Source organism: Lethenteron reissneri, chromosome 52, assembly GCF_015708825.2.
Source record: "Lethenteron reissneri isolate LAM-NWPU_2019-01 chromosome 52, ASM1570882v1, whole genome shotgun sequence".
NCBI classification, from domain to species: domain Eukaryota; kingdom Metazoa; phylum Chordata; class Hyperoartia; order Petromyzontiformes; family Petromyzontidae; genus Lethenteron; species Lethenteron reissneri.
Window position 1 is genome coordinate 11,365,768 of NC_083830.1, and position 18,494 is coordinate 11,384,261.

The 18,494-nt window shown below is 53.0% G+C and overlaps 1 protein-coding gene across 1 annotated transcript in view; it reads left to right on the plus strand.

Moving 5' to 3' along the window:
- LOC133355979 (sodium-dependent neutral amino acid transporter B(0)AT3-like) overlaps positions 1-18,494 on the plus strand; it is a 54,277-nt gene that overhangs the window by 21,459 nt on the left and 14,324 nt on the right. The window contains exons 7-11 of the mRNA XM_061573448.1: positions 2,145-2,273; positions 2,556-2,712; positions 3,848-3,916; positions 4,129-4,264; positions 4,900-5,059. Of these exons, the coding sequence (XP_061429432.1) occupies positions 2,145-2,273; positions 2,556-2,712; positions 3,848-3,916; positions 4,129-4,264; positions 4,900-5,059 (651 nt within the window). The remainder of the gene's footprint in view (positions 1-2,144; positions 2,274-2,555; positions 2,713-3,847; positions 3,917-4,128; positions 4,265-4,899; positions 5,060-18,494) is intronic.

The following is an 18,494-nucleotide window of genomic DNA, read 5'->3' on the forward strand; positions in this document are numbered from 1 at the left end:
TACACACAACCCTCCAACACACACACAACCCTCCAACACACACACACACAACCCTCCAACACACAAACACAACCCTCCAACAGACACACACATACAATCCTCCAACACACACAACCCTCCAACACACACACACAACCCTCCAACACACACACACAACCCTCCAACACACACACACAACTCTCCAAAATACACACAATCCTCCAACACACACAACCCTCCAACACACACACACACACAACCCTCCAACACACACACAACCCTCCAACACACACACAACCCTCCAAAACACACAATCCTCCAACACACACACACACAACCCTCCAACACTCACACACACAACCCTCCAAAACACACACACAACACTCCAACACACACACACACAACACTCCAACACACACACACACACAACCCTCCAACACACACACACAACCCTCCAACACACACACAATCCTCCAACACACACACAATCCTCCAACACACACACAACCCTCCAACACACACACACACAACCCTCCAACACACACACACAACCCTCCAACACACACACACATACACACAACCCTCCAACACACACACAACCCTCCAACACACACACACACAACCCTCTAACATACACACATACAACCCTCCAACACACACAATCCTCCAACACACACACACACAACCCTCCAACACACACACACAACCCTCCAACACACACATACACACAACCCTCCAACACACACACAACCCTCCAACACACACACACAATCCTCCAACACACACACACAATCCTCCAACACACACACATAACCCTCCAACACACACACAATCCTCCAACACACACACACAATCCTCCAACACACACACACACACAACCCTCCAACACACACATACACACAACCCTCCAACATACACACAATCCTCCAACACACACACACAATCCTCCAACACACACACACACACAACCCTCCAACACACACACACAACCCTCCAACACACACACACACAACCCTCCAACACACACACACACAACCCTCCAACACACACATAACCCTCCAACACACACACACAACCCTCCAACACACACACACAACCCTCCAAAATACACACAATCCTCCAACACACACACACACACAACCCTCCAACACACACACACACAACTATCCAACACACACACACACAACCCTCCAATACACACACAACCCTCCAACACACACACACAACCCTCCAACATACACACAACCCTCCAACACACACACCCACACACAATCCTCCAACACACACACACAACCCTCCAACACACACACAACCCTCCAACACACACACAACCCTCCAACATACACACAACCCTCCAACAGACACACACATACAATCCTCCAACACACACAACCCTCCAACACACACACACACAACCCTCCAACACACACACAACTCTCCAAAATACACACAACCCTCCAACACACACACACACACAACCCTCCAACACACACACAACCCTCCAACACACACACACAACCCTCCAACACACACACACCCCTCCAACAGACACACAATCCTCCAACACACACACACACAACCCTCCAACACACACAATCCTCCAACACACACACACACAACCCTCCAACACTCACACACACAACCCTCCAAAACACACACACACACAACACTCCAACACACACACACACAACACTCCAACACACACATACACACAACCCTCCAACACACACACACAACCCTCCAACACACATACACACAACACTCCAACACACAGACACAGCTTCTGTTTGGCAGCATGGAGGGGGCTACACGGGCGCGGGCTAGGGATGAGATGGAGTGATGCGGTACAGGAGGACGTGGAGCTGAGTGGACTTGCCGATGACTGGGGTTGCATATTTGGCGATCGTGGGTACAAACTCGGCGACCCCAGTTTGATTCCCGCTCAATGCCAACACCAGTGATGAATATCTGAACCTGTCCTAGGCCTCCCCTAGGTCTACTCGGCTTCAAATGAGCACCTGGTGCGGTGTGTAAACATCAGCGCTGGGGAGACAAAGACGGCCGGGCGTGGTGCCAGCCAACCCATTCCGTTGTGTGCTGCCTAACAGCACTTTCCCCAACAGTGGGTGATGAGGCTGCATGGGGGTCTTTCTCTGTGGCTGCAGGAACGACTGCGAGGTGGACGCGGTGACCATCGCTTGCATCAACAGCGCGACCTCGCTCTTCGCCTCCATCCCCATCTTCAGCATCCTGGGCTTCAAGGCCACCATGGCCTTTAACGGCTGCCTCGACGGGTGGGTGGGGGGCGGGGGTGGGTGGGTGGGTGGGGGGCGGGGTGGGGGACGGGTGGTGGGGGTGAGTGGAGGTACAGGGGGGGGGGTTTGGGGAACGGAGGGGAGGGGGTAGGGGTGGGTAGGGTGCTAGGGTAGAGTGGCAGCTGGGTGTTGTAACCTTCTGACCCCGTGCCCCTGCTGGACATGGGTGAAATAAAGCTTCATGGTTCATCAGATAAATCAAGATTATGATCGTGGGTGGTTGGTGTGCCCCCACCACCCCCGCTGCCCCCGCCCCCCCAGGAACATCCTGTCCCTCGTGAACGAGTTCGACCTGCCCGAGGGCAACATCACGCGGGCCTCCTACGAAGCCGACCTCGCCGCACTCAATTCCACGTGGCCGGGCCGCGTGGACGCGCTCGCCCTGCGCTACTGCGACCTCCAGGACTTCCTCAACCAGGTGGGGGGGCGGGCGGGGTGGTGGAGGGGGAGTTCTCAGTGGGGGGAGGGGGTAATGAGTGGGTTGGGTGGCTGGAGGGTAACTCCTGTATGGAAGTTGAGGAGGCAGGCGCCTCCAGGAGTCTCTCACAAAGTTGTGACGAGACTAAAACCACAAATTGTTTTGTCTTTGACCAGGTAAGGCCCTACTCAGCTATGTAGCTATTTTCAGAACCGACCTGTCCTCGAATGAGAGCTCAACAAAGTGGCTTATCATCATCATCATTATTTGGAAAGCTATAGCAGCCAAATATCCTAAATGCATGTCGATTCTCAACGTGGAGGGGAAACTCGGAGGAGCTGGAGAAAAATCCACGCGACCACGAGAAGAGAGACACGCAAACTCCAAAAATACAGCAGCAGGCGTCAGGGTTGGGATGGAACCCACGACCTCCTGTATAGCAGGCGAGGTAGCGACCAACTCACCACCGTGGCGGCCCTGCTCAGGGTGTTGGAGGAGGAAATATTCCTGGGTTGATTCATTATAATTGAGGCGTTGTCCTCCAGGACTTGCTCAACAATGCACGGGACTGGGGAGAGGGGCTGCTGGGGAGGGGCGAGGGGAGGGGCGAGGGGGGGGGGAGTTCGCGGGTCTTGGGGACGATGGGGAGGGGGCCTCAACGGCGGTTCGTAAATTCTGGAACCTCCTGGGTCAAGGTCGAAGAGGCCGTGAAAGCCAATCGGCTGATGGACCGAACGTCCTGATGGTGGTCTCTGTGGGAACACGGAGTTGAGCTCTCGCACCCTCGTGGAGGCCACGCCCCACGCACAACTGGTGACGATCACTCCGTAGTGTGGACCGAGGCTCCTTGCCGACTACATCTGCAGGCAACGAACCTGCGGCGTTAGGTTCCAGCAAGGCTGACTGATGCAGCGTCTCCTTGGCAGCTCGAAACCGGGGCGGAGTTTCGCCTGCGTTTTTGAACCAATGCTGCCGATGAAATGCGCTCGCAGACAGCAGAAGGCCGTGTGTGGGGCTGATGGGATGTGTAAAACGCGCAATTGTATTTGTTGTGTGGAGGGAGGAGACTTGGGAAGGATGTGAGTTGTCCGCTCGTTAGGTGTAGTAATCCCTTCCCCCTCCTCCCCCCTGCCAGGCTGCGTCTGGGACCGGCCTGGCCTTCATCATCTTCACAGAAGCCATCGTTAACATGCCCGGCTCCCAGGTGAACACGCCCAGAGGTCACTCACTCACAGTCACTCACTCGCAGAGTCACTCACTCGCAGGGTCACTCACTCGCAGGGTGACTCCCTCACAGAATTACTCACTCAGAGAGTCACTCACTCGCAGGGGTCACTCACTCGCGGTCCCCACTCGCGCCCCCGCTCGGCCATCGTGAGCCTCTGACCACGGGCGCGATGCGTCGCGTGGCCGCAGGTGTGGTCGGTGCTCTTCTTCATCATGCTCTTCATGCTGGGCCTCTCCACCATGTTCGGCAACATTGAGGGGATTATCAACCCGCTCACCGACCTCGGAGTCATCCCCAAGTCCATGCCCAAGGAGGCCGTCACAGGTACCTCGCTCGCTTCCGCACGGCGATGATGGGGACGATGGTAGTGCTGATGATTTTGTGCTGCCAATGAAGAGCGACCGTGAGAGATTGATATTAATGTGTTTGAGCCGTTCAAGTGCTTTGTGGTAAATTACAAACTCACCCATCTAGCCTCTCACCCATCCACCCACTCATCCATCCACCCACCCATTGATCCATCCATCCACCCACTCGCTCTCCTTTTCACCGACTCACTACACCCACTCATCCAATTAGTCATCCACTCACACACTCATTCACCCACCCATTCACCCACTCAGTCACGTACCCACGCACACACTCACTCATCCACTCACTGACCCACCCACCCACTCACCCATCCACCCATTGACTCACCCATCCACTCACTCGACCACTCACCCAAGAGGAGGCCATTGTGTGCCGCCATCACGAATCCAAATCCGAGCAGGATTCCACAGAGCACGGCCATCGACTCCCCTGGCACTGCAAACACATGGCAGGACCCTCCTGAACAAGGGTCGTGGGACTCGGCGAAGCTTCCATTGGTAATTCGATTGGAGTGACGATGATGATGACGATGATGACGATGATGACGATGATTGGTGGCGGGTGTGGTGGTGGCGGCGGCGGTGCAGGCGTGCTGTGCCTGGCGTGCATGCTGCTTGGCCTGGTGTTCACGTTGAGCTCAGGGAACTACTGGCTCACCGTCTTTGACAACTATGCCGGCTCGGTGCCACTGCTCGTCATCGCCTTCTTCGAGGTCATCGGCGTCATCTACCTCTATGGCTATGACAGGTAGCGCCCCCCTCCCCCCCTCCCCCCCCCCAATCATCAAGATTGCCGCTACAACCGGGGGCCACATCGCCACCCATGCCCATCCTCGCAAACTGGTGGCCACAGGTAGGATCCACTGGTGCTGTCCACTGATGGTGCCCACTGATTCCCATCCATGTGGTCACCTCATGTCTTGACTAAAACACACAGTCACTCAGCACAGCGCCCGACGGCCCTTAAACACCAAGCGGCCAGCAACAAACAGCACTAACAACGTTGTAACGAGAATAGAGAAGTCATGTCTCGAATTGAGAGAGGTTCTTGTTGTGAGCGCGAGGGTAGAAGGGACGATGGTGGTGGTGGTGATGATGGGAAAGGGGATTCCAGAGTGGAGCGGAGCGAGGGAAAAAGCAGAGAGAAGTGCAGTGTGGTGAGTTGGTGGGTGGGTAAATAGATGGGTGATTGGATGGGTTACGTGGGGTGTGTTGTTGTATGTTGAGCGGTCGCACAGCGGTGAGTGGATTGCATTACGAACCCGGCGACCTGTGTTCGATTCCTGTTCACGGACAACACTAGTGACGAATATCATAACCCATCCTCAAATTACACTGGTCTACAGCCAACATGCTTAAGAAATAAATGTAGTCCAACTTTACAAATTATAGGTCACTGAGAATGAAAATGATGCTTAAAATTGTTGATTGGCTCCAGTTTTCAAGATATGCTACTCGGTCACTATATACGACCCTTGACTTGGGCATTATGGAGGATAAGTGAGTTATAAAGGGAATGGATCTCAATTTAAACCAGAAATGACTAAAATACATATTTCACTGGATCTATGAATACATCTATGACTGGGTTTGGACAGTCCTTGCTTTTTGAGCAAAACAATGAATGATGTAATCTGAACCTGGTATTGCATCATACATGATATGAATTACATCATGTTATTCCTAGAAGTTATGGATAATGCAATCATAACGAGTCTAGTGTTAATAAGTACAAAAAAAAAATAGTAGATGATGAGTTCGAAGGCGATGAATGGGTACTAAGCGTTGTGTTCTGCCCTCCTTCTGAGAATTGGATGAGTTCACCACCAAGGGACACCAGAGGATTGTGTGACTGCAACCCTTTATTTCAAAGTGTTCTTCTGAGGAGCATTCGTGCATCTGTCATTATGACCAGATGCACAGCCATCAACCCCAATTCACACCATCTCACTGCTCAACCCCTGTACTGTACAGCGTCCACCCAAATCTGAATAGGTGCCCTGTACCCTGAATTGATTACTCTACTGGTGGACGTGGCCTACTGTGCACTCACGTGACCCAATGGGCCAGATCTACGGCCATTATTACTTTCATTCACAATTATACTTGTGGTTCATTTACATTTAAGCCCATACCGGCTGCACTCACCCCACCTGAACCACACTAATTGTTGTACTCCTGTTTTCCAAAACAATATATAGAACCTATCAGCATCTCTCACGACAGAGGCCACTAGACTTCTCCAGTACAACACCGAGACGAGATGACCCAGCATCTGGACCCAAGTATACCTCTAGGACTTGGTCTCCTTATCACAGCTTAGTAGCTACTCGCTTTAAAAGTAAGGAGAACATCGAGGATGAGCCGTCCCAGGTGTCCCTTAGTTTAATGTGGTGCCTTATGCACCCCACTGGACTTGGTCACTCTTCTGCCTGAGCCTCCCGACACGTTTTGGTTCCCAAAAATAACCTACCCCTCTGGACAGGCAATAAGGGAAGAACAAATAAAAAAATGAACAAAAACTTAATGAAATGCTCAACAAATCTCACAATGGCTGCCCATATGTAATAAAAGGACTCGGACACTTCCTTCTGTCTTCGTGTCTTTTATTGGGTTCTCGTCCTCACCCACACGGCACTCTGTTATAACTCTGTATTTGTAGCCCCCGGCTATTCACTGCTATTATAGCTCCTTCTTCCCTCTGACTCTCTGCTTCATCTACCGTAACCTCCTCCCTGCAGACTCGCTGCTACCTCTATGCAGACTCCCGCTGCTTCGGGTCGGTCACCGCTGGCCAACGGTGCCGATCCTCGCTCCCCCGTGTTCGTGGCGATCTCGCCACCCTCCGCTTCGCCCTTCGTGGCCTCTCTCTGTTCCTGGTTCCCCGTCACTCCCCGTCCTCTTCCGGTTCCCCTCCTTCTATAGCCTAACCCCTCACCCCCCCACGTGACCTAACTCCTCCCCTCATGACGGCACCTCCGGAGGGCCGTTTACACCCGCATTACATCACCCTCCCCCATAAAGAAAATCCAGCCGACCTCGGCTGAATTGCAACCTGAAAAGCAATGCGGGTGTAAAGGGCCAACACGTAAAAAGACACGAAGCATGCAAGAACAATATAACAATGAACACAACACAACACAATCTAACGAAACGTGAGGGATTTCGAGCGAGTACGGGTAGCCGGGCCGTCCCGGACGGTCGGCAGCCCACCCGCCGAGCGGGAACGTGGAAGGGTTTTAGGGGCGACGGGCGCAAGTTCTTCCATCGCCATTGGAGGCCCGCCACTGTCCCGCTCGCGTCCAGAGACATCCCGTACTCGCGTCCGCGGAGGGATAGGAAGAGCTGCAGGTCCCGTGGGTTCCGCGGCACCGGTCGGCATCCCACGAGCGGAACGTCCTCCTCCCTGCGCTGTCACGGCCGGCTTGTCTGTGAAGGGTACGGCAGGCGCTTTCGCAAGGTCAGCAGACACAGGCAAGGGCGAGTCGGCAGCAACAGACCCCGGCAAGGCAACTTCGGGAGATGACGCATCCGGCCGCGGGGCAATGTATGGCTTCAACCGGGATGTATGCACGAACCAGCGCCGCGAACCAACCTGAACACGCGCCGACTGTGGGTTGGGAACCTCAATGAGGCGGACCGGACCTTGCCACGGTTTGTGTAATTTAGGAGAGGTACCTGGCCGCACCTGTGGGCAATGAAGCCAGGCCAGGTCCCCCTTCTTCCAGGGGCACTCCCCCTTCGAACGTCGGGCACACCGCTCATTCCTGGCCTGAGCTTTGGCTGTAGCCATGCGGGCTCTTTCCCTCGCCTCAGTGACACGGCGAACGTTGTCCTGAATATACTCAGGAAGAGGCTTAACAGGCCCCCTCGCACCGGTTCCCAACTGCTCATTAATCGGCGGCACATTCTCACGGCCGTACATAAGGAAGAACGGCGAGTATCCAGTAGCCGCGTGCGGCGTCATGCGATACGCCGAAAGCACCCCAGGGATATGCAAATCCCAATCAGATTGATTTTCCCCGACTGTATGGCACAGCATGGCGGACAGAGTCCGATTCAACCGTTCCACCATCCCATCCGTTTGTGGGTGGTAGGGGGACGTCCGTATCTTTTTAGTTCCCAAAGCCGCACACACCTCCCCCAACAATTTGGACGAAAAGTTACGCCCCTGATCTGTAAGGAGCCTCTCCGGCGCCCCCTTGTCCATTACATACCCAAATAGAAAGGCGTCAGTGATAGACGCCGCTGACTGGTCAGGCAAAGGCCAGGCCATCGGCCAGCGAGAGAGGTACTCCACCCCCACCAGTAAATACTTATTTCCCTTAGCGGATGGCGGAAAGGGTCCCAAAATATCTAACGCCACCAGCTCATTAACCCGAGATACTTGAATCGATTGTATCGGCGGAACATATGGATGTTTAGGTGGTTTACGGCGGGCACAATCGGGACACGCGCGAACGTGACCGACGACATCCGTCGTCATGCCGTGCCAATAATAGTCTCGTTGCAGCGTCAATAGGGTTTTCTGCACCCCCAGGTGTAAAAGTGTGTCACAGTGCAAAGATCTAATCAACTCGTACCGCAATGACGCAGGCACAACGAGACGCCAGTGTTCCTGTATCCCTTCCCTCCACATCAGTAACCCATCTCGGAGAGCAGTTTCCGAAATACCACCCGCACCGAGTTCCTTACCCGCCTTCTCCGTTCGTTTTCGTAACGACACCAAAGAATCATCCAACATTTGCTCCCGAATCCACACAGACCTCGGAAGACACAAAATCCCGTCACCCGGTCCCCCATCAACCGGTCCCGGTGTAAGCGGAGTTTCGAGAACATCCACCGCCAGCGCGACAGGCTGAGGGGGGGGCTGAGTCGGTCCACACCTATGCGTCCCCGACGCACACGCACAAGGGGATTGTTGCGGCAACCTGGACAGTGCGTCCGCGTTAGCGTGACGCACACCCTTCCGATGGTGAATTTGGAAGGAAAATTCTTGCAACGTGTCCAGCCATCTCGCCAATTGTCCGGATGGCTGGTCCATCTTAAGAGCGTACTGTAAGGCCGCATGGTCCGTGCGGACAATAAACGACCGACCGTACAGATACGGTCGAAATTGGCGGAGAAAAAACACAATAGCCAAAAGTTCCCTGCGAGTGACGCAGTAACGGGTTTCCGCGGGAGACAAAACTCGACTCCCATACGCCACCACACGCTCAACACCACCTTTTGACTGGGACAACACCGCCCCAATACCAGTGTCACTCGCATCAGTATCCAGAATGAAGGGATGTTCAAAATCCGGATAATCCAACGTCGGCGCAGTAGCCAGTAAATCGCGCAGGCTCCGAAACGCCGCCTCCTCCGGCGGTCCCCACACAAATTTATGCCCCTTCCCAGTAAGGAGATGCAAAGGCCTGGCGATAGTAGCGAAATTCGGAACAAACCTCCGATAATATGAGGCGAACCCCAAAAACCGACGCACATCACCCACCGTGGCCGGGGTTGCCCAATCCCGGACACAAGCAGTTTTCTCTGGATCCGTGGCCACCCCGTCCGCACTAACAATATGTCCCAAGTATCGAACGGAGCGTTGCAGTAAATGACATTTCTTAGGCTTGAATTTCAAATTAGCAGAACGCATTCTGGCAAATACAGCCTCCAACCGCAGTAAATGCTCATCAAATGTGCGGCTGAAGACAATAATATCATCTAAATAAATGAGACATGTCTCCCACTGCAACCCCGTCAACACCAACTCCATCAACCTCTGAAAAGTGGCAGGGGCAGCATTCAACCCCATCGGAAGACAGTTAAATTGGAATAACCCCTGCGGCGTACGGAAAGCTGTCTTTTCTCGCGAGGGCTCGTCAAGGGGGAGCTGCCAGAAGCCCGAAGAGAGATCTAGCGTTGAAAAAAACTTAGCCCCTGACAAGGCGTCGAGAGAATCGTCCATACGCGGCAGGGGATACGCATCTGCCACCGACACTTTATTCAGCTTCCGAAAATCCACACAAAATCGCAATTTACCATCCTTCTTTTTAACCAACACAACAGGCGCGCCCCATGGGCTATTAGACGGAGATATAATATCCGCTTTCAACATGTCTTCCACTGCCCCTCGAACATGCTCACGCTCAGCCGGACTCATCCGACGCGAGTTCAACCGGATAGGGGCAGCGTCCCCCGTGTCGATATGATGAGAGAGAAGCGAGGTGCGTCCCAAGTCCAAATCGTCCGAGCTAAACACATCGGAATAGCTCGATAATAATTTATGAATCGCACAACGCTGCTCGGTGGAAAGGGCCGAATTTTCCCCACATAATTCGGCGATCCAACGATCATCAACCCCTCCATCGTGTGAAACACCACCCACAAGCCCCCCGTCCGGCAGGTCACTCTGGGCCGTAAACGCCGTAGTGGCATGTGCCACAACGGTACCAGCTGGCACACACACGCTTTCAGCACCCGCATTTAACACCTGCAAAAACGGGCGCTGATCTGGACGGACAATAGTTTGCGCCCCTACCAGCGCTAAGCCGCCCGTAACCGCGGCGGACGGCGACAGCAAAATCCCAAAAGCACCCTGCCGACCCGGAACCGGCTTCCGGTATCGTAAGGGAATGAGCATCTGAGAGCCAGGTGGAATATCAACCGAAACTTCCGATAGCGCCTGCACCTGGGCGACAGGAGCCGGTCGCCCCCAGGCGGACTGTAAAAATTCCAATTTCCGGCCCCCCGGTAGTTCTATGCAATTTTCATTGATTCTAATTAGAATGGGCATCTTAGCCAAAAAATCCGTACCCAACAGGCAAGGAACCGCCAGGGACCTCGAAATCAACACAACGCCCGAGGCCGAGACACCCCCGATAGAAATGTTAGCGTCCACCTGTCCCACGATGCCCATACTACCCCCGTTCGCAGCGATGCAGGAAGCGTAAGCCGGCCTCACGGCCCCCGGTGGGATGTTCAAAAGATGGAATATCACATCCGAAATAATGGTCGCGGACGCACCGGAATCCACCAAAATACGTACGTCCACCCCTTGGATGGACCCAGGTACAGTGGACGAACCGGTAGCGGCCGCGACAACCCGCCGAGCCAGCTTACGCCACTGCGTTATCGAGCGACAAGGCTCAGATACTGGCCTCCCGTATTTTACAACATCCGCGTCGCATAACAACGGCGATGAGTGAGGTGTCAGGCCTTGCCGGGTGTCTGGTGCGCACCGACTTGCCTGTGCCGGAGGGTCTTTCTTTGGGGCGTCCGCTGTCGAGGCCTCCTGCTGGGGCGGCCCCGGAACCCGGGCCCAGCAGTCCCTGGCATAGTGGCCCCGACGGCCGCAGCGGAAGCAGTCGACGTCGGGGCGGCGCGCAGCGGGCACCCCGTCCCGACGCGGCCGCGCCGGCGGCGGAGCCCGCGGCCCTGGCCCGCTTCGAGCCGGCCACGGAGTGGAGGCGGCCGACAACTCCTTTGGGCCGGTCGCATCCGGCACGTACACGGCCTTCGTAGGGTCCCACCCTACGGCCCCCCCATCGACGACAGGACCGCCCGTCCACGCCGTCACCTGTTTCCAGCGGCGGAGATTGAACTGGGCGTCCAAACACTTGGCCGTGGTCTGGGACGTGAGTTTTTCGTGACCGCACGCCTGCATGGGAATGCCGAGATCTCGGGACAACTCCAACATCTTCCCCAAGATGAGTGGTTCCAGCAGGTCAGGCTCCGTCTCCGGGTAAGCGGCCATAGCGAGTTCCAACACGGCGCCCCTGTACGCTACAGGTGACTCCTCAGGTGCGCGTTGCCGCTGCACGAATCGGCGATGGGCGTCATCCGGTGGCTCGTACGCGTCCGCCATTTCCTCGAACACCCCTCGCAGAGTTTTCTTCTTCGCAGCTTTTATAGAGCGAAAAAACCGAACGGACTCATCATCAAGAAGAGTCGGGAGCACCTCCAGTGCCTCAGCGTCCGTCCACCTTGCCGTACGTACCGCCGCCAAAAATCTGCAGGCGAACGCACTCCAATCGCCCCCGATGGAGAACTCTTTGACGGTTGTAAGGTGACGACTGCGACTCCTTGGCTTGCTTCCGTCCGTCGCTGACTCTTCCGGCGGTAAGTTCAGCAAGGCGTCGCAACGCTGTGTCGCCAAAATGGCGGACGATCCTCGCGGCGGCCCCAAAATGGCGGCTTCCCGCCTTCCGTGGTGCGCCACGCCCAAGATGGCGTCTTCACGCCGCGTGGCCGATGGCGGCGCCATCGAAGACGACCCGGGCTCCTGCCGATCACCACCATCACCTTCCAACGCCGCCCTTGGCGTGACAAGGTCACACAACTCTGTGATGACGGTTTTTAGGGTTGCCAGTTGCTCCGCCATCCGGATCCATCTTAAATCTTCGTCCTTCAACGCAGATGGGTCGGACGAAGGGGCCACCTCCTCGACGCCCGGGCCCTCACGGATCTCTCCCTCCGCCGAAGTGAAGCCGACCTCAGGAGGAAGATCGTCGTCGTCCGAAGATGAAGCCGACGCCGGGGATGGAATATTCTTTTTCCTCAGTTGTTTCGCCATGCCGTTTTACTTCTGACTCCAGTGTAATAAAAGGACTCAGACACTTCCTTCTGTCTTCGTGTCTTTTATTGGGTTCTCGTCCTCACCCACACGGCACTCTGTTATAACTCTGTATTTGTAGCCCCCGGCTATTCACTGCTATTATAGCTCCTTCTTCCCTCTGACTCTCTGCTTCATCTACCGTAACCTCCTCCCTGCAGACTCGCTGCTACCTCTATGCAGACTCCCGCTGCTTCGGGTCGGTCACCGCTGGCCAACGGTGCCGATCCTCGCTCCCCCGTGTTCGTGGCGATCTCGCCACCCTCCGCTTCGCCCTTCGTGGCCTCTCTCTGTTCCTGGTTCCCCGTCACTCCCCGTCCTCTTCCGGTTCCCCTCCTTCTATAGCCTAACCCCTCACCCCCCCACGTGACCTAACTCCTCCCCTCATGACGGCACCTCCGGAGGGCCGTTTACACCCGCATTACACATATTTAGCATTGATTTCGACCTACGTCATACGCCCATGTTACCCAGAATGGGTCTATGTAGCATAGTTTCAATTAGTCGGGTTATTGGCCGCACTTCCCTTCCAGCCCTTGTTCTATAAGGACACCCCAATTCATGATCATTCCCATTAGTCCCCACAATTTGTGTCGCTCGAGCTAAATTACCACCAGTAGCCGAGTCTCTATCAAAAGTGTGCGATGAGCCACGACTGATCTCATTTTGTTAAGAATCATCTGGAGCAACTCGAGCTCCCAACGCCTCGGTTTCTTGCGCACTCACATCTCTTTAATCCACAGAACCTTGGATCAAACACAAATCACTCCTCCCATGAACAGAATAGCCGATCTGATCCCGAGAATCCTGAGTAGTCCCATCTCCAGCACCGTGTAGCATCCACGACATTCTGCACTCAAAAGGCTCCTCATTCTCTAATGAAGCTCTTGAGCCCTCTGATCCTCTCAGTGACAATTCGCGATGCTCTGGTTCGGAGCTACTTTACCTATCACGGGATTCTGATCCACTCGCAGAAACAAACTCCTCGGTCATTTCTTCACCAGACACAGGGTCCACCACAGGTAAGAATTTTTTTTTCTCATAGCCTTCAGTAGCTGCTTGATGACATTCGAGCCCACTATGATATCGTTGGTTTGACCCGGAACCACCAAGGTTGGCACGACCATGCTTACTCCGCCCATGCTTAGTTGTTGGTCATAGACACACTTCGGTTGTGTCCGAATTCCGCCACAACCCACAAGAGCCAAGCGATCTGCTGGGTGTTTCACAAGATTCAAGCCTGCCTTCATCAAGAGTCGCTCTGCCTATTCACTGATGGTGCATGCCATCGATCCCGAATCCAGCATGCCCTTTAGCTGTACTCGGCCCCCGACATTGACCGGAATGTAGAAAAGCTCGCTGAAGACATTCACTCTCTGAGATTCCTGGATAACTAGTGTGTGGTCCTTCGACAATGATCCTTGGACCTCAGCATGTAATTGTTGTAAGTCGACCTCAACCTGTTCGAGGGAATTATGAACACCCACACAGACCCTCTTTGAGTGTGAGTGATCTAGTTTAACGGCAGCTGATGTGAAGGCCTTCGATTGCCTGGTCCCTCTGCTGCACGTCCATTCTGCAGGGGGCAATCCCGTTTCCAATGACCAGCTGCAAAGCAAACATAAGTTGGCCCCTCTGCAGTGCAGTAGTGTTGTGTGGTCTTCTTCATTGCACACACCACATGCCTTGCATAATCTGAATGGGTTTCCTCCCATCGGATGCTGTCCCATCCCAGACACTTGTACCTGCTGATCCAAGACCCTGTCCAGCCGATTGATCAGCCTCCTCCTCATGCGCAACGTGTCGGTGGTCTCCTTGCCTCCCATGGGTCCCCGAGTTGATGAGTCCTGTTGAAGGTTTCCTCCAGGGTTCTCTGGGCATCTAGATATCGGCTCACTCATTTGAACATTAGCAACAACATGTCTTGTTCCTGGCAATTTCTGTGGTCCATTCAATGTCCGTGCTGTCCTATCACGCAAGTGCTCCTCGAGTCTTTCCTGGACTTCCTCGACAGTCCACTTTCCACTGCCTTGAACCGGAAGATTCCAGCAAGTGTCAGGTCTGGACAGTGTTTCATGAACATCATCGCCACCTCTTGACCAAGGTCCTCAATACTGCGACCCAGCCTCTGTAGGCACTCTGTTGCTACCTCAACAGCCTTGTGAAGCCGCACCCAATAATTAATCTATTACCCCTTCCCCTGAAATTTAAAATGTGTTATAAAAGTCTGCAAGAGGCATTGCGGAGTAGGTCAGCTCACTAAAATGTTGTTTTAGAATGTCAAAAAACTATTTGGGATTATTTTCTGGGGACAGTTTTGGACTCCCACACAATTTGATTTTCACAATATCCCGGGCTCTTCCCATCAATTTGCAGGCTATCTCTTCTGAATATATGTTTGCCGGACATGCATGCTTCCTAAGGAATGTCTCCATGAGTTCCATTCCTGGATTGTGTACTTACCCGAACCATCATCCCGAAAGAATGGAGGCTCCTTGGCATCAGACTGCACAACTAACCGAATCCCGGATGAACTTTGAATTGAAGGCTGGTCACCCACTGGCATCGTTAGTCCTGCTGCTTGACTGCAGTTGCAAGGTCACCGATTGGCCAATTTCGTGTACCAGCTGGGTAATTATGTCATTGAGCTCACCACCAATCTGGCCCTCTTTGCTTGACCCTATCTCCTGTCCTGGTCTTGGGGTACTTGTAGCACCTGCGCCTGCAACATCTGAAGTTTTTGGGCTGTCATCAAACTGGCATGCCAAAGTTACACCCTCACTGGTGACTTTAGACGTGCCCTCGAAACCTGAGTCCATAATGCTGGACGGCCGCGTGCCTGTGAACCCTATAGGTGATATGGGTACCACTCCTGACATTGAACCCACACAACTGGAAAAAATATTTCAATGGTTCAATGATACCTGACACACACACAAAAGTCAGAAACAAGAAAATAATGTCAGTCATTCCTTCCCAAATTGAAGGGGATCCAAAAACAAAGATAGAGGAAACTAAAGATATATATATTTTTTAAACAAAAAAAATAACTGCATCGACTAAATGCGTGCAAAATAATGAGAAAAATATGTAACGTTATTTTCCCACCCTGGAGGCGATGCTGTGCATTCATGAATTTTTACAGGGAAAATTCCAAATTGTATATGTGGTCAGATACCCACACACCTGCAACAAAACCTCGGCAGCCAAATTACAATGGCTGATACAGGAAAAGAGTCACGGCACCAAGTGTAACCGGCCTGCCCTATCCCTCTCCTCCCGTGCTCGTTACGAGGAGACAGGCTGGTTAATAAGTACAAAAAAACAACAATAATAGTAGATGAGTTCGGAGGCAATGAGTGGATACTCTGCGTTGTGTTCTGCCCTCCTTCTGAGAATTGGATGACTCCACCACCAAGAGACACCAGAGGATTGTGTGACTGCAACTCTTTAATTTAAAAGTGTTCTTCTGAGGAGCATTCGTTCATCTATAATTATGACCAGATGCACAGCAATCAACCCCAATTCACACCATCTCACTGCTGAACCCATGTACTGTACGGCATCCACCCGAATCTGAATAGGTGCCCTGTACCCTGAATTTATTATTTTACTGGTGGGCGTGGCCTACTGTGCACTCACGTGACCCTATGGGCCTAATCCATGGGCATTATTACTTTCATTCACAATTAAACTTGTGGTTCATTTACATTCAGCCCATACCGGCTACACTTACATCCCTCCGCTGCACAAATTACCCTACATCAGCTCTAGAAATCATACAGTGTCGTGCTCTCTTATTTGTCAGTGTTCGATTTTGCAAAGAGGCATTTCTATTTAGCCAAAGCGAGCAGAGATGCTTCGTACTTGTGTAGGGCTGTTATGGAGGGGCTGTTTGTACATAAGATCAAACAGCGAACAAACACAGTGGGCGGAGCTCCGGGAGTAAGCGGGGGGGGTGCCCGCAACGACGTCCGCATCGGGCAGCCTGGGGGTAGGGCTGCCCGGGGTTGTGATCCTGGAGGGGGTATAAAAGGGGATGACAGAGAGAGCTCGGGGCTCAGTATTAGAACAAAGGAGGGAAGATTGAAGACCCGGGTAGCTAGAGCCCTGGACTCCCCTGAGACGCCGCCCTTGTCAGGGCCGCGCAGGACCGAGCCAGCGGCGTGGTCCCGTGAACCAGAGTCAGTACTCTGGGATTCCGGGTACCGTAGCCCGACTCACCAGTGTCGGGCCAGACAGCCTCCCCTAGCCCGTTAGTGGAGGACTCGGGGTAGGTCAGGGATAGCTAGTGGTGTATCCCCAGTTATACGGGTGAGGGGGCCGATACCCCCTCTAGTGCTGTCCTGTCGTGACGACTTGTAAAATAAATACACGTGTGCCTCAACCTCGGTGTCAAGCGTCCTCACCGGTACTTCACTTGTGTGAACAAAGCAGATAACTTCTGCTATGTTTGTGGTGAAGTGACCTTTACATCACAAAAAGCACGGTATAACCACTATGGTTAAGAAAGCCTATCACCTTAATTTTGGCTGCAAAATTGGAGATCAGGACAAGAAGTGGGCCCCACACATATGCTGTAACACTTGTGCAACAAATCTTTGCCAGTAGTTGAACAGGAAAATTAAATGTATGCCTTTTGCAGTGCCAATGATTTGGAGAGAGCCAACAGATCATATCAGCAATTCTTACTTCTTCACCTCCAGTTGGGAAAGGTGTGAAAGAAGAAAAAGTGGACTGTGCATTATCCAAACATTCCATCAGCTATAAGCCCAGTACCCCACGGAGAAGGACTGCCAGGTCCTGATGCACCAGAATTATTCTCACTTGAGTCAGATGAGGAAGAGGATGAAACGTCTGGTTCTGAACCATCAAGGTCACATGACACAGATTTTCTCCCATCATCCTCCTCTGAACCACTCCTCATAACACAAGGTGAACTGAAAGACTTTGTCAGGGATTTGGAACTACCCAAGAGCAAGGCAGAGCTGTTGGGCTCCAGACTGCAGCAGTGGGATCTCCTAGCAGGTGATGTTAGGGTTTCCATGTTCCGTGACCGTCAAAAGGATATTGTCCCATTCTTCATGTAAGGTGATCTTGTAGCCTGCAACAGCATCGATGGTGTGATGGTAGCCCTCAACATCGTTCATGATCCAGATGAGTGGAGACTGTTCATTGATTCATCGAAGATGAGTCTTAAAGCTGTTTGGCTGCATAATGGCAATATTTTTCCATCAATTCCACTTGGGCATGTAGTCCATATGAAGGAAACCTATGATAACATGAACATTTTTTGAGGTGCATAAACAATGACCAACATCAGTGGCAGCTTTCTGGCGATTTGACACTGTTTGAGACTAGGCTCTAAAGACGAGGCTCTAAAGAAAGCTGTCTCTGGTGTGGACCAATCAGTTTCAAAGACAATGTACATACTGTCAGAGCATGGTTTTTTTGCATCTTCACCACAAGTATATGTGGTTAATGCAGACGTGATTCCTTGCAAAGGTTTCAGTTTGGTGTTTTAACATCTTAACACCTGTTTTATTGCCAGAAAGGGGAAACCCTATTATCATGATTTAAA